Source organism: Orcinus orca, chromosome 18, assembly GCF_937001465.1.
Source record: "Orcinus orca chromosome 18, mOrcOrc1.1, whole genome shotgun sequence".
NCBI classification, from domain to species: Eukaryota; Metazoa; Chordata; class Mammalia; order Artiodactyla; family Delphinidae; genus Orcinus; species Orcinus orca.
This window is the reverse complement of record NC_064576.1, coordinates 71,532,323-71,549,469: the sequence shown is the minus strand read 5'-3', so window position 1 is coordinate 71,549,469 and position 17,147 is coordinate 71,532,323. Positions and strand designations below refer to the sequence as shown.

The window sequence follows — 17,147 nt, the reverse complement described above, 5'->3', positions numbered from 1 at the left end:
AGGGTCCATTGGCTCTATAAAGTTTACACTAAAGAGTACTGTATATTTTATTATTTGTAAATTATATGCTGCACATCCTTTATATCAGTCGGATTTATAATAAATTTGTGTGTGTATATGTACGTGTTTATATACACATACGCTTTTTTTTTCCTTCAGAAAACTAGTTATTAAACGTTTACCAGTACACTGCTGGTTAGATGATCATCATTCATCAAATATACCCTTATAATGTATACACTTTTCTTCAATAAAAAGATTTTTTTAAGTCACTGTTCACTTGTATAACCACCAATCAACAGTTCTCAAAAGAATACTCCAGGGGCTTCCCTGGTGGCGCAGTGGTTGAGAATCTGCCTGCCAATGCAGGGGACACAGGTTCAAGCCCTGGTCTGGGAGGATCCCACATGCTGCGGAGCAACTGGGCCCGTGAGCCACAACTACTGAGCCTGCGCGTCTGGAACCTGTGCTCCGCAACAAGAGAGGCCGCGATAGTGAGAGACCCGCGCACCGCCATGAAGAGTGGCCCCCGCTTGCCACAACTAGAGAAAGCCCTCGCACAGAAACGAAGACCCAACACAGCCATAAATAAATAAATAAATTTAAAAGAATACTCCAACCCAGTTTACAATGTCTTTCCATATCAGACATCCCTACATTTAATCAGAGAAGGAAAATATTCAAAAAATGGCCATTTGTTATAATTCAATGAAATGAAGTCCTTTAAGTTTAATAGCTTTAAATTAAGTCTCTGAAGGTGATTTACCATACTTTAATTTGAATTCTATCTAAAAGCACATACAGCTTTAATCATGAGATCATAATGGAAGCACTGCTCATTTCACTAAGAGTTAATTAACCATAAAGCCATAGTCTTATAAATACTTGAGAATCAGAATTTTATTAATTAAATTTATTTTTGGTTTATAATATCAAAACATCTATTCTGTTACCTAATATTTTACTTTTAGACTATCCTTTTTAAATTAAAAAATGCATTTGTTATTTCTATGTATATTTCTACACTGACTCTAGACTTAGATAGTAAAAGAAAAATAACCATTTTTCTCAGGTACATTCAAATAAGACTAAAAAATATGGCTGTAAAGGTTAATTTATTCATCTGATTCCCTCTCATCAATAACAATCAACTTGAGGCCAGGAGTTACATATTAAAGTTTGCCTTCCTAGTACCTAGAAGTATGACTAACACAAAGTATGCACTTAATAAAGGTACATTAAGTAAATGGCGTAACAAACTGGCCTCATGATGACTCTGTACCTCAGGGGAAAAAACTGTACGGCTTGAATAACAGATCACCATACACAGTGACTGTTATTTATTGAAAAATAGCATTTTTAAGATTGGACCTGGGCTTCCCTGGTGGCGCAGTGGTTGAGAGTCTGCCTGCTGATGCAGGGGACGCGGGTTTGTGCCCCGGTCCAGGAAGATCCCACATGCCGCGGAGCGGCAGAGACCACAACAGTGAGAGGCCCGCGTAGTGCAAAAAAAAAAAAAAAGATTGGACCTGACTTGAAGCCTGTTAGCAGTTTAAAAAAAAAAAGAAGAAAAAGATTTAATCACTCTCAGAAAGTGAACTGGTACTCTTAAAAGAAATAGATATTTGTGATACATTAAAATAAGACAGCAAGCATTTTCAAATAAGAGGCTGCATAGCATAATGGTTAAAAGCTCAGGTATTAGAGTTCAAATCCTAGTTCCACCACCTACTTGCAGTTGTAACTTCAGTGTCTCAATTTCTTCGTACACAGTACAGGGAAAATAACCCTGAGCTCACAGGAATTTGTAGGGAGGACTGGGACAGGTTAAGAATGCTCAAGGCAGAGTGAGACCTGTTGCTACTGCTTTTCTTACTAGCTGCTTCCTCATACAGTTCACAAGACTAAACTAAGAATCCAAAGATACTGAGAGTCTTAAGCAAAACATGTAATTTCTCCTGTCCTCTCTTTTTTTAACATCTGTAAAGTTAAGTGGCTAGAGCAGAAAAGCAGCTTTCAAACTTTTGACCATGACACAAAGTAATAAATTCATCTTAGATCATGAGCTAGTGTATACAAATATATAACTAAATTTTTACATACTTATATAACAAATTTTTTTCTCAAAATAATACTGTCCTTATAATGGGCAATGCAGTCTGAATTTTCTAGTCTATTTCATTTTTCTTTTTAAGCTGGTTGCAACACACAAAGCTGATTTAAAAAAACCAACAACACTGAGTACCCTTCAGTACTCGATTTCAAATTAGCTTTCAATGGCAATGGATATCTGTCAGTTTCATCTGAACTGCCTCAAACCCTATCACCGCTTCCAGTGAATTTAAGGACTCCAGTATTCTAATGAATATCTGAGTGCTTACAAGGATCATAACTGAACCAAGCACAGCTTTCAAATTCTAATGAAGTTTCTATGAGTTTTTTTTTTAATTGTAATCCCTTTTGTTTCCAGAGTGACTCAGAAAGTCTCTTTTATCTTCAAACAACTCTTCTTTTTCTTTTATTAAAGGGCTTATTTTCCAGTGACATTCTGAGTACTTACATGTGAATGAAGAACAACTAAGATTTAGAAAATTATTTGGAACTTTTTAAGTAAAAGACAATTTACAATATCCAGAGAAATTTATCTGACATTCAGCAAATGCTGCCTGGCTGTTTTGTTCTTTGCTTAAGAATCCCATTTTAAAATCAACATTTATTTAATTTCTCTGGAACTCTTTTCAAATCCAACCAGACTTTTAATCTAATTTGGTAGGGATACTACATAATATGAAAAATACTAAAATAAAGAGGAAAAAGATCTGTGATTCCCAAAGCTCCATTCCTTACTCTATGACTTTGGATAAGATACTTTAGCTCTATCTCAGTTTCTTCATTTGTAAAAATGGGGATAAAATGACTGCCTATTACTTGGGATTATTTCATAAATTATTCTGTAATCACTCCAAATGGTACCTAGCAGGGAAGCATCCAATAAACCACGACCAATATCCTTCTCTTGTGTTATGTGAAGGTAAGATAAAGACTGAAAGTTCCTTACCTGGTTCTAAAAGTTTATCTAAAAGCTACTAGCAGAGTGATGGGTGGACTTCAGCCACCACCTTATTCTCTAAACTGCAAACCAAGGTTAGCAGCACAAAAATGAAGAACAGAGGAAGAAACAAAGATGATATATAAGACACAGATTTTTAAGTATCCATTATGCGGCTTTTGTAATGGGGAGAACCAGTTCAATTTCATCAGCAGGAAAATTTATTTATTTATTAGTACCCCTCACTAATCCCAAAAGGATCTGAAATGGAATCACTTACTGTTTTATGACATAATAGCTTGAACAAATTACAAACATAAAAAAATCTAATTCATTTTCAGTGTCCTAGCGAGGTAGAGAGAATATGTCTTTGGCTCTATCTCCTGAATAGAAATACTCAGAAAACATCAGTTTTATTCCATTATGGTCTAAAAAACCACAAGGTGTAGGAAGTTGGTCTGTGTAGAGTCCTTACCACTGACTGAAATCATATAGAGTAAAAATATTCAAATATAGTATGTAATTTTTAAGGATAACCATTTGCTATTAGTTATAAGCTGTATTTTCACAATAAATATCACGGCATATATGTGATGACATATAGAACCCCTAGCTAGGAAAATAAAACTTCTCTGTGGCAATTCAATAACATCCTCATTCATTTATGACATCATAAAGGAAACAGGAAATGCTATCACTAAAAATTTATTTTTGTCTTTTCATTAAAATTAAGGCTAAGAGAAATGTCAGGTCATCCTGGCTCCTTACTCTGAAAAATTATTTTCAGCACATTTTCCTAAAGTCCATTTTAAGGACAGCACAGAATTTCTACCCAGTATTATGTTTATTCACCAATCAATTTCCCAGATAAAGTAAAAGTATATACTGAACCCAAACCAAAGGAAATTTTCTCATTAAGAAAAAAAATCTTGTTTTACTCTAAAATTTAAAGATAAATCAAAGTTTAAAAAATTTTTATCAATAGTAAAGCGTATCTATCATCTTATTCTGTGAACACTGTAGACACATCTACTTCCTTATAAATCTTTCCCCTACAATTATGTTTTCATTTTAATTCAGAATACTAGTTAAAATACTTTTTAAGTTTTAAAACTTTATTTTGAATATTTCTATAAACGCTCAGGACTTCCCTGGCGGTCCAGCGGTTAGGACTCTGCACTTCCACTGCAGGGGGCACAGGCTCGATCCCTGGTCGGGGAACTAAAATCTGGCCAAAAAAAAGCTCCATTTTAGAGGGCAGACAGCAGAAGCAAGAAGAACTACAATACTGTAGCCTATGGAACAAAAAGCACATTCACAGAAAGATAGACAAGATGAAAAGGCAGAGGGCTATGTACCAGATGAAGGAAAAGATAAAACCCCAGAGAAACAACTAAATGAAGTGGAGATAGGCAACCTTACAGAAAAAGAATTCAGAATAATGACAGTGAAGATGATCCAGGACCTTGGAAAAAGAATGGAGGCAAAGATCGAGAAGATGCAAGAAATGTTTAAAACAAATCTAGAAGAACTAAAGAACAAACAAACAGAGATGAACAACACAATAACTGAAATGAAAAATACACTAGAAGGAATCAATAGCAGAATAACTGAGGCAGAAGAACAGATAAGTGACCTGGAAGACAGAATGGTGGAATTCACTGTTGCAGAACAGAATAAAGAAAAAAGAATGAAAAGAAATGAAGACAGCCTAAGAGACCTCTGGGACAACATTAAATGCAACAACATTCACATTATAGGGGTCCCAGAAGGAGAAGAGAGAGAGAAAGGACCAGAGAAAATATTCGAAGAGATTATAGTCGAAAACTTCCCTAACATGGGAAAGGAAATAGCCACCCAAGTCCAGGAAGCGCAGTGAGTCCTATACAGGATAAACCCAAGGAGAAACACGCCAAGACACATAGTAATCAAACTGGCAAAAATTAAAGACAAAGAAAAATTATTGAAAGCAGCAAAGGAAAAATGACAAATAACATACAAGGGAACTCCCATAAGGTTAACAGCTGATTTCTCAGCAGAAACTCTACAAGCCAGAAGGGAGTGGCATGATATACTTAAAGTGATGAAAGGGAAGAACCTACAACCAAGATTACTCTACCCGGCAAGGATCTCATTCAGATTCAATGGAGAGATCAAAAGCTTTACAGACAAGCAAAGGCTAAGAGAATTCAGCACCACCAAACCAGCTCTACAACAAATGCTAAAGGAACTTCTCTAAGTGGGAAACACAAGAGAGGAAAAGGATCCACAAAAACAAAACCATTAAGAAAATGGTCACAGGAACATACATATCGATAATTACCTTAAACGTGAATGGATTAAATGCTCCAACCAAAAGACAGAGGCTTGCTGAATGGATACAAAAACAAGATCCATATATATGCTGTCTACAAGAGACCCACTTCAGACCTAGGGACACATACAGACTGAAAGTGAGGGGATGGAAAAAGATATTCCAGGCAAACAGAAATCTAAAGAAAGCTGGAGTAGCAATACTCATATCAGATAAAATAGACTTTAAAATAAAGAATGTTACAAGAGACAAGGAAGGACACTACATAATGATCATTCCAAGAAGAAGATATAACAATTATAAATATGTATGCACCCAACATAGGAGAACCTCAATACATAAGGCAACTGCTAACAGCTATAAAAGAGGAAATCGACAGTAACACAATAATAGTGGGGGACTTTAACACCTCACTTGCACCAATGGACAGATTATCCATAATGAAAATAAATAAGGAAACATAAGCTTTAAATGATACAATAGACCAGATAGATTTAACTGATAGGACATTCCATCCAAAAACAGCAGATTACACTTCCTTCTCAAGTGCGCATGGAACATTCTCCAGGATAGATCACATCCTGGGTCACAAATCAAGCCTCAGTAAATTTAAGAAAATTGAAATCATATCAAGCATCTTTTCTGACCACAACATTATGTGATTAGAAATGAATTACAGGGAAAAAAATGTAAAAATCACATACACATGGAGGCTAAACAATATGTTACTAAATAACCAAGAGATCACTGAAGAAATCAAAGAGGAAATCAAAAAATACCTAGAGACAAATGACAATGAAAACACAATGATCCAAAACCTATGAGATGCAGCAAAAGCAGTTCTAAGAAGGAAGTTTATAGTCATACAGATCTACCTCAAGAAACAAGAAAAATCTCAAATAAACAATCTAACCTTACACCTAAAGGAACTAGAGAAAGAAGAACAAACAAAACCCAAAGTTAGCAGAAGGAAAGAAATCATAACGATCAGAGCAGAAATAAATGAAATAGAAACAAAGAAAACAAGAGCAAAGATCAATAAAGCTAAAAGCTGGTTCTTTGAGAAGATAAACAAAATTGATAAACCATTAGCCAGACTCATCAAGAAAAAAAGGGAGAGGATTCAAATCAATAAAATTAGAAATGAAAAAGGAGAAGTTACAACAGACACCGCAGAAATACAAAGCATCCTAAGAGACTACTACAAGCAACTCTATGCCAACAAAATGGACAACCTGGAAGAAATGGACAAATTCTTAGAAAGGTATAACCTTCCAAGACTGAACCAGAAGAAAACAGAAAATATGAACAGACCAACCACAAGCACTGAAATTGAGACTGTGATGAAAAATCTTCCAACAAACAAAAGCCCAGGACCAGATGGCTTCACAGGTGAATTCTATCAAACATTTAGAGAAGAGCTAACACCTATCCTTCTCAAACTCTTCCAAAAAATTACAGAGAAAGGAACACTACAAACTCATTCTATGAGGCCACCATCACCCTGATACCAAAACCAGACAAAGATACTACAAAAAAAGAAAATTACAGACCAATATCACTGATGAATATAGATGCAAAAATCCTCAACAAAATACTAGCAAACAGAATCCAACAACACATTAAAAGGATCATACACCATGATCAAGTGGGATTTATCCCAGGGATGCAAGGATTCTTCAATATATGCAAATCAATCAATGTGATACACCATATTAACAAATTGAAGAATAAAAACCATATGATCACCTCAACAGATGCAGAAAAATCTTTTGACAAAACTCAACACCCATTTATGATAAAAACTCTCCAAGAAGTGGGCAAAGAAGGAACCTACCTCAACATAATAGTATATGACAAACCCACGGCCAACATCATTCTCAATGGTGAAAAACTGAAAGCATTTCCTCTAAGATCAGGAATGAGACAAGGATGTCCACTGTCACCACTATTATTCAACATAGTTTTGGAAGTCCTAGCCACAGCAATCAGAGAAGAAAAAGAAATAAAAGAAATACAAATTGGAAAAGAAGAAGTAAAACTGTCAGTGTTTGCAGATTACATGATACTATACACAGAGAATCCTAAAAATGCCACCAGAAAACTACTAGAGCTAATCAATGAATTTGGTAAAGTTGCAGGATACAAAATTAATGCACAGAAATCCCTTGCATCCCTATACACTAATGATGAAAAATCTGAAAGAGAAATTATGGAAACACTCCCATTTACCACTGCAACAAAAAGAATAAAATATCTAGGAATAAACCTACCTAGGGATACAAAGGACCTGTATGAAGAAAACTATAAGACACTGATGAAAGAAATTAAAGATGATACAAACAGATGGAGAGATATACCATGTTCTTGGATTGGAAAAATCAATATTGTGAAAATGACTATATTACCCAAAGCAATCTACAGATTCAATGCAATCCATATCAAATTACCAATGGCATTTTTTACGGAACTAGAACAAATCATCTCAAAATTTGTATGGAGACACAAAAGACCCCGAATAGCCAAAGCAGTCTTGAGGGGAAAAAACGGAGCTGGAGGAATCAGACTCCCTGACTTCAGACTATACTACAAAGCTACAGTAATCAAGACAATATGGTACTGGCACAAAATCAGAAACACAGATCAATGGAACAAGATAGAAAGCCCAGAGATAAACCCACGCACGTATGGTCAACTAATCCATGACAAAGGAGGCAAAGATATACAATGGAGAAAAGACAGTCTCTTCAATAAGTGGTGCTGGGAAAACTGGACAGCTACATGTTAAAGAATGAAATTAGAACACTCCCTAACACCATACACAAAAATAAACTCAAAATGGATTCGAGACCTAAATCTAAGACCAGACACTATAAAACTCTTAGAGGAAAACATAGGAAGAACACTCTTTGACATAAATCACAGCAAGATCTTTTTTGATCCATCTCCTACAGTAATGGAAATAAAACCAAAAAAAAAAACAAATGGGACCTAATGAAACTTAAAAACTTTTGCAAAGCAAAGGAAACCATAAACAAGACGAAAAGACAACCCTCAGAATGGGAGAAAATATTCGCAAACGCATCAACGGACAAAGGATTAATCTCCAAAATATATAAACAGCTCATGCAGCTCAATATTAAAGAAATAAACAACCCAATCAAAAAATGGGCAGAAGACCTAAATAGACATTTCTCCAAAGAAGACATACAGATGGCCAAGAAGCACATGAAAAGCTGCTCAACATCACTAATTATTAGAGAAATGCAAATCAAAACTACAATGAGGTATCACCTCACACCAGTTAGAATGGGCATCATCAGAAAATCTACAAACAACAAATGCTGGAGAGGGTGTGGAGAAAAGGGAACCCTCTTGCACCGTTGGTGGGAATGTAAATGGGTACAGCCACTATGGAGAACAGTACAGAGGTTCCTTAAAAAACTAAAAATAGAATTACCATATGATCCAGCAATCCCACTACTGGGCATATACCCAGAGAAAACCATAATTCAGAAAGAGTCATGCACCCCAATGTTCATTGCAGCACTATTTACAATAGCCAGGTCATGGAAGCAACCTAAATGCCCATCGACAGAGGAATGGATAAAGAAGATGTGGTGCATATATACAATGGAATATTACTCAGCCATAAAAAGGAAGGAAATTAGGTCATTTGTTGAGACGTGGATGGATTTAGAGACTGTCATACAGAGTGAAGTAAGTCAGAAAGAGAAAAACAAATATCGTATATTAACGCATGTATGTGGAACCTAGAAAAATGGTACAGATGAACCTGTTTGCAGGGCAGAAGTTGAGACACAGATGTAGAGAACAAACGTATGGACACCAAGGGGGAAAGCCGCAGGGGGGTGGGAAAAAAAGGAAATTGAAACTACCTCCTCATCCTCCTCTAAGTGAACGTGGACTACTATTTAAGATTCAAAATTATTTCCTATTTAATTTTGTCATTTTTTATCTTTAATTATCAGAATTGTGATGATATTTAATACAATTTTGAAATTCAAAGAATGAAAAGCTCCATTTTACTTAAGATTTCTGTGTGTGCGTATTAAGAAATATATACACCTCTGAGGTTACTGACAGTGCAGAATGGCCTTCAAAATGCAAAGACTGCATAGGTTTTTGATTCAAAGTTTTTTAAAAAACCTCTTCCATGTCAAAACCAGGGTCCTCTGAAAAGCCCACTAAAAGTATAATAAGCAACAAACATCACGGGCTTAAAGTGAGTGGGTTACAAAGAGGTAGTCTTGCCTTGTCATCTCTCCCTCTTGCTCTACAATCCTTGTCCCTACTTGTAGAGGGTTTTTCACTCTTTGATATAGGATGTGCTCGGCCTACAGGTCCCCGGGCTCCTCCTCCTGGCATTTCTTTCCTCAGAGGTCTTACTTCTCGATTGGGACGCCTTATCTGAGGTGGAGCTCTGACAAAAAAATAAATACATAAAATTAAAATTAATCAAAGGCAAAAGTATTTCAATACTACATTAGTCAATAAAACTATTAAATCAATAAGCCCACAAGGTCAATTTTTCCCCCTTTTGCCAATTCACGGCTACAACTCTTAGGTCAGTTTTTAAAGTGCTTTTCTGTAAAGTATACTGGTTGATACAAACATTAAATACATATAAATGACGCATACAGCAGCAATTATTTTGTCAAAAATAACATTCACCAATAGAGGGCAATACAGACTATTCCTATCTAATAATCTTAATAGTGTTAACAGAAAATCAATTCCTTTATTCATTACTGTCCTAAGCCAAACAAGTAACTTTAAAAAAAAATTATTAAAAGCTGAAAGGACAAGAATTCAAAATATATTTATTTGCATAGCTTACTAGTTTATCCTTTACAACCAAAATGATTTTCTCTGCTTCCATGTTGGAAAAACCATGTCATTCATCAAATTACAAACAGCAGGGCTTAATGAAATCTTCTTAATTTATGGGCAAAGTTTATGTGTAAAAATATTACTCATGCTTTGAGGGTGTCAAAAATCACAGGATCATTCAAATTATACAGGCCCCCAAATGGGAATCAAGAATTTTGATAACTATATGTGGCAAAGGATGTTAATTCTATTTATGGTGATGATCATTTCACAATATACACAAATATTGAATCATTATGTTGTACACCTGAAACTAATGTAATACATGTCAATTATACAGCAATTTTAAAAAAGAATTTTGATAAATACATAAATATAATTATGCTTACAAAGTGGCATATTTTGTCTAATGTAATGTGAAACATGTCTTCTTCAAATAGTGGAATTATGGGGCTTCTCAGAACAGTATTTATTTGCCTCTCTCTGGGTGTTGGGGGAGACTCCATCACTTTGTGTCTAAGCTTTTAGTTCTTCCGCCCTGAACTGCCTCTGCCTCTGTTTTCCTACCTTTACTCTCTTTACAGCTCTGCCTGTATTTGCAGCCCTTCACATCCCATATGTGTGTTCCTTTTCCACCCATGTGCCAAAATCTATTCTTATCCCTTTTCCAGCTTCATGCTTTTAATTCATCTAACTCATCACGGAGTTTCTCTTCCTGGTATCAGAAAAAGTCTCACATGTGTATTACTCAATGAACTCAGGAAAACAGGAAAATGGATGAAAAGCCAGGAAGGTTGAAAACTCAAGGCAAAAAATAGTTAACATATTGCAGCATCTTCAGACTACTGGAATTAGACCGCTACATGTAAGTGGTGAGGATGAGAGAGGCTGGTGAAAAGTGTATGTCTTTCTACTAGGTTACCATACACTGACATCTGAATCCTTGGAGTCCAATCCAGTTAAACAGTTATTTACTGAACACCCACACCTGTTAGGAGGTATATATCCTCTACTGTGCTAGGCCCTAGGAGGAGACAAAGATGAATAAGCAATCTTGTGGGGAAAAAATCCACAGGAAAGGAACTTGAAAATCGTGTATAGTGAAATAGTTATAAGGCATTCTCAAATTTAAAGGTATTATTATGTTTTTGGTTCTAGCGCATTATTAGTCTTTTAAGTATTCTGTCAATAAGGTAAAAATGTAATGAGACTGGTAAAGATTAAAAATCTAAAAATGTTATGTTGCTCTATTCCTAGTATTTCATTGCAACCATTGTTTTTTGAACGAATTTCTGTTTTGTTTTGGTTTTTTTTTTGCGGTATGCGGGCCTCTCACTGCTGTGGCCTCTCCCGTTGCGGAGCACAGTCTCCGGACGCGCAGGCCCAGCGGCCATGGCCCACGGGCCCAGCCGCTCCGCGGCACGTGGGATCTTCCCGAACCGGGGCACGAACCCGTGTCCCCTGCATAAGCAGGCGGACTCTCAACCACTGCGCCACCAGGGAAGCCCTCTGTTTGGTTTTGATGAAGAGGTGTAAAGTAGTAGAGCAGAACTTTACTGTTTTATATATATATATATCTGTGTATGTATAATGTCTTTCCTGAATTGGATTCCTGGCCAAAGACAATAAAAAGCGACTGACAATCTCTTCCACACAGAACACACATCAAGTCTGCCCTTCTGCTAGCAGCTGCGCCTGCTATTTAAATAGTCTGTCATTGTTTGTGGTCCTGCTTTCTGGAGGCACAGCCAGCCCGAAGCTCTTGCTCACACAGCAAGCCCATCCTTACAGCTGCGTGCCAGACTGCTCGGTGGCCTCGCTGAGGAGGGGTGAACTGCAGGGACTCTGGAAACGTTTCTTCTGCCTCCTCAGCTTGTGCTTTCCCGCCTCAGCTTGCTATTTAGCGGTCACTGAGGAGTCCTGCTTGCAGTCCACATTGCACACACAGCCAGTTCAGTAAAGCTGTGCTGCGAGAATTATGTCAAAGCTCGTTCACAGGCTGCACTCCAGGTGTTTGCTGCTGCTGACCTTGTCCTGCCACTCAGTATTCTGACGGGCTCATAAACGGTCTGAAGGAAACTGCTCAAGAGGCCAGATGTGGCATTTGTGGCAAGTCCCACGTCTCACAGAAAGTGTGCCTGTGCTTTGCAGGTCTTCAGTTCCGTCTCACTGCAGTTTGATAGTACATTCGAAACAGACTGTCAGCTTCCCAAAGGACACCCTTGACTCTGTTCTGTACTTCTTCCTCCATTAGGGCATCACTGCCCAATGGCATGCTTCAATTTAAGGACTCAGTGACAGCTTCCAGGCTGTCAAAAATAAGTCTCAGGGCTCCTTTTACTGGTCTCTTTTTAAAAAGAGACTTTATTAGTAGTGTTGCACAGCATCGTCAGCCTCTGCCCCAATGGTCAAACACAGGCTGACACCCTGCTAGCTTACAGCATTTCAAATATAGAGAATAACTGGAAATCTGCAGATAAAAGAGTAGCATGTCTACACTGAGCTCAGTTCTCCTCCTGGAGGATATTTCCCCGTAGGAATGGGAAGAAAGATGCCTTACCCTATCATATGCAAATAAGCCTGACTTCCTCCAAAAGCCAATATTCCCTTTCTAAGCAATATTAAATATCAATATTATATGTAAATGTTCTTACAGCACTGCTTGTAATAGTAAACACCTGGAAACAACCCAAAGGTCCAGTATCAGAACAGATGCATAAATTATTATACATTCACGTAATGGGATACTATATTCACGTGAACATGAATTACAGCCACATGCAATAATAATAGATCAATCTCAGGACCACAATGTTGAGTGAAAAAGTAAGTTCAAAGAACACATACAGTATGATTCTAAGCAAAACAAGATACTGTGTGGAGATTAAAATGTATGTGCTAAAAGTATAAAGAAAGGCAAAGGAATGATAAACCCCAAATCCAGGACAGTGGCTAACTCTGAAAGAGGAGGGGAGGGAACAGGATGCAGAGGAGCTCATAGGGGGCCTTCAAGGTAATGCTAATGTTCTTTATCTTAAACTCCATGGTGGGTACATAGATCCTACTGTATTATAACTCCTTATTCCTTACATAAATTTTATTATTCATATTAGTTACTTGGTAGTTAATAAACTTTAAATATGATGAATATAACAACACCACTAATTAAATTATTTGAGCACCTAAGAAAATGAAATTATAGGGTTGCTACAAAGTTTTTGGCATGTTCTAGAAACACACATGTGCTAGTGATGTGGGCTCAGAGTACACATCCTCAGTTGAACCTACTGTATTACTGCCTGGCAAATCTCCATAAAAGATTGGGCAACAGAAATAGAACTGTCTGTCAGACAGCACCAGCATCCAGGGTTCCAGAAATCAAAGGGGAAGAGACCTCTTCTGAAGATGCCTTCATTCCACACCATATTTAGAAACAGGGTCAAAGATACTATCACAATTTTCTCCAACTGCTATACAGGCACCTTCTTAAGATTCCCATCTATTCAGCTCTTTCTATTTCTTCCAGCTTTCTGTTTCATGATTATTCTAAATTCTTTGGTTATATCTGTTTGTTCATACATTGTTAGAATTCTAGTATAAGAAAAAGAAATTTGGAACAGGTCCTATATATGCCCAAGAACATAAATCAAATTACTGAAACTTCTGGAAAAGGAAGAAAAATACTCTTACTTTGCTATGACATTAATCTATATGAATTAAACAGGAAAACATACCTCTCCATAGCTAATGAAAAAAAACACGAGTTCCAAGTAGTTCATACTGATATTTTTACTATAAGGACTTGGGGTCAATATATGAGACTTTGAGTCCAAGAGAAATTACTTGGTAAGAAATCAGGAGGCAAGAAAGCAAAGCTTAAACAGAAATTAGAGGACTTATTATTTGAAATTAACGATTAAGATTTTTTTTTTAAATATTTATTTGGCTGCCTCAGGTCTTAGTTGCGGCACGTGGGATCTTCATTGCTGCATCTTTTTAGTTGCAGCATGCAGGATCTTTAGTTGTGGCATGCGGGATCAAGTTCCCAGACCAGAGATTGAACCCGGGCCCCTTGCATTGGGAGTGCAGTGTCTTAGCTACTGGCCTGCCAGGGAAGTCCAATGATTAAGAATTTTAATGTCCACTCTCATCAAATATATGACTGCTATTTTTTCAAATCAGAAAATATATGTTTATCTAATAAGGACAGGAACTACACTGGCTGTTGACATAAAAACGTTGCAAACACGATTCCTCCCTTCACAGAGAAACAGCATGGTGACCCGGAGTTAGCATTAGATTTAGAATCCTAAACCCTGGGTGCCTTCCTACTCCCAGGTCCACCAATTACTGATTATATGAGCGTATCACTTAACATCTACAAGCCTCATATTCTTCCTCTGTAAATGGGGATGATTAATACTTAACAGAATTTTTTAAATCTATTTTTCATTGAGGTATACCATATATTCAGTAAAATGTACATATGTTAGGTATACAACTCAATAAATTTTGGTACTGTATAACCACCAGTAGAACAAAGAGCATTTCCCAATACCCCAGAAAGTTTTTTTCATGGCCCCTGTTAGTAAATATCAGCTGGTAACGGTAACCATTATTTTGACCTTACTATCATAGATTAGGCTTGCCTGTTCTAGTTTCATAAAATGGAATCCTATAGTACATACTCTTTCAACATTACCTGTGAAATTCATCCATGTTCCTGTATATAGCCATTTATCTTTTTCACTGCTGTGGAGTATTCTATTGCATAAATATACAACTTATCAATTCTGTGAATGGACACCTGAGCTGTTTTCTATTTGAGGTTTATTATTAAAGCCTCTATGAATATGGGAATTATCCTCATGGTAAACAGAAGCATTCATTTCTTTGGGATCTGTACCCAGGAGCAGAATAGCTGCATCATAAAGTGTATGTAAGATTAGCTTTAGTAAATATAGCCAACGGTATTCCAGAGTAGTGATGCCATTCTACACTCCCATCACCATGTACGAGAGTGCCAGTTGTCCCACCCTAGTCATTCTGGGGGTGGGGTGGGGTGTAATGGTGTCTCATTGTTGTTCTACCTTGCCTTTCTTGAATGGCTACAGATGTTAAACACCTTTTCAACAAGATGCTTATTAGCCATGTGAATATCTTCTTTTGTATAGTATCTGTTCCAGTCTTTAGTCCATTTTCTTTCAACTGGGTTGCCTAACTTTTTCTTATTGATTTATTGATCGTTGTTCTTTATATATTCTGGATACAAGTCCTTTGTCATACATATGCTTTGCAAACATCTTCTACCAGTATATGGCTTTCCTTTTTTTTTTTTTACTTTCTACCAGTATATGGCTTGTCTTAATGGTGCATCTCTTGATGAAAAGAAGTTCATAATTTTAGAATTCTGACTTACTGATCTTTTATCTTTAATGCTTTATTGTCCAGTTTAATAAATCTTTGCTATCCCAAGAAGATGATAATATCCCTTCCATGTTTTCTTCTGGAAGTTTTATTTTATTACCTTTTTACATTTTAGGTGGTGATCTATTTCAAATTAGTTTTTCTATATGATGTGAGGTAAGGGGTTAAGATTTTCCTCACCACATGGACATTCAATTAACCCAGAAGTATTTACTGACAAGACCCACCTTTCCCTACTGAATTGCAGTGGTGCCTCTTCATAAATCACGTGACTCCATAGAACTTAACCTTTAATAAGTTCCAGTTCTAAAAAGAACTTTAGAAATTTTAGTTATTTGCTATCAGAAAATTATAAACAAATATTTTAGTATGATATATTCCAGAGTCAGTTCAAAATATTAATTTTTCAACAAATATCTGAACTTTTGATGAATGCAAGATACTACACTACGTAATAGAAAAGGCTTTTTTGTATACTGGATTAAGTCTTCCCTCACTATCTAACAAGCAAATCAATCACACTCAGAAACACATGGAGTACTATAAGCCATGCTGATACGAGTTGCTTTATATCCTCAAGGGTACTTTTTGTGCAAAAAAATCTCTTCAAAGGTTTACTTTGATTTTTTAAATATTCAATTTATTAAAGTTAAAACTGCAAAAATTCGGTTAGTCCTTAAAGCTTTTAGATTCACTTACAAATCTTTTTTTATGTACAAGAGTAGCAGATTTTAGAAGTCACTTTTAAGAGGTTTTTGAATAAACCTTGATGCCATTTACAAACCTGGCTAATTAAATGCCACTAAAATTTTTAACATACGTTTATAAATGTAATATATTTTATTTCCTTCTTAGTTCTTCAATTGTCTTACTTAACAAAGCATAACTTACATATAAATACTTTCATAAACTTAGTAAGTTAAACTTATAAATGAGGTAAGCCTAATTTCTCCTAAATGTTCCCCAAAAGTACTTAACATAAATTTTCATGTAAAATCACAGATCTAAATTATTCCATAATACACTTAAAATTGGAATTGCATGCTTATCACCCTCATTAGCCATATTGTTTTAAATTACAGGTACATAAAAATAATAAATAAATATGTACATATCCCTTAACAAAAAATACTACTATTACAATTTTGAGTCTCTTAGACATTTCTACTCTTAATTCTAAATGTCACTGGAGTTGAAAGATGCTTACCCACTACAGAAGACAATTATCCAAGTTAAACAAGGTAATATTTAGCCAAAAATTTCTGCTGGCATGAGATCTGGAGCTGCAGACATACTTCTCACACCAAATATTATACAGTCCCATTTAATATCACGGGGGCTGCCCTCTTAGCATTTTGATGTTACCCACAACTAGCTATTTCAGCAAGAACAGGGGCGAGATTCTTGTCAGAGACTCTGATGGGACATACTGATCCTTATTTAAAGTTGCTAAGCCAGTCATTCTATCACTTCTAAGGTAGGGGAAGGGGACGATAACATTAC

The 17,147-nt window shown here is 36.3% G+C and overlaps 1 protein-coding gene across 11 annotated transcripts in view; it reads right to left on the bottom strand.

Moving 5' to 3' along the window:
- Nucleotides 1-17,147, bottom strand: part of KATNAL1 (katanin catalytic subunit A1 like 1) — a 76,565-nt gene that overhangs the window by 35,830 nt on the left and 23,588 nt on the right. For all 11 annotated transcript variants that reach the window (XR_007473101.1, XR_007473100.1, XR_007473102.1 and 8 more), the window contains one exon: nt 9,639-9,807. Coding sequence is in view for 8 of the 11 variants with exons in the window: in XM_033416122.2 (XP_033272013.1) it covers nt 9,639-9,807 (169 nt within the window). In the remaining 3 variants the exon portion in view is untranslated. The remainder of the gene's footprint in view (nt 1-9,638; nt 9,808-17,147) is intronic.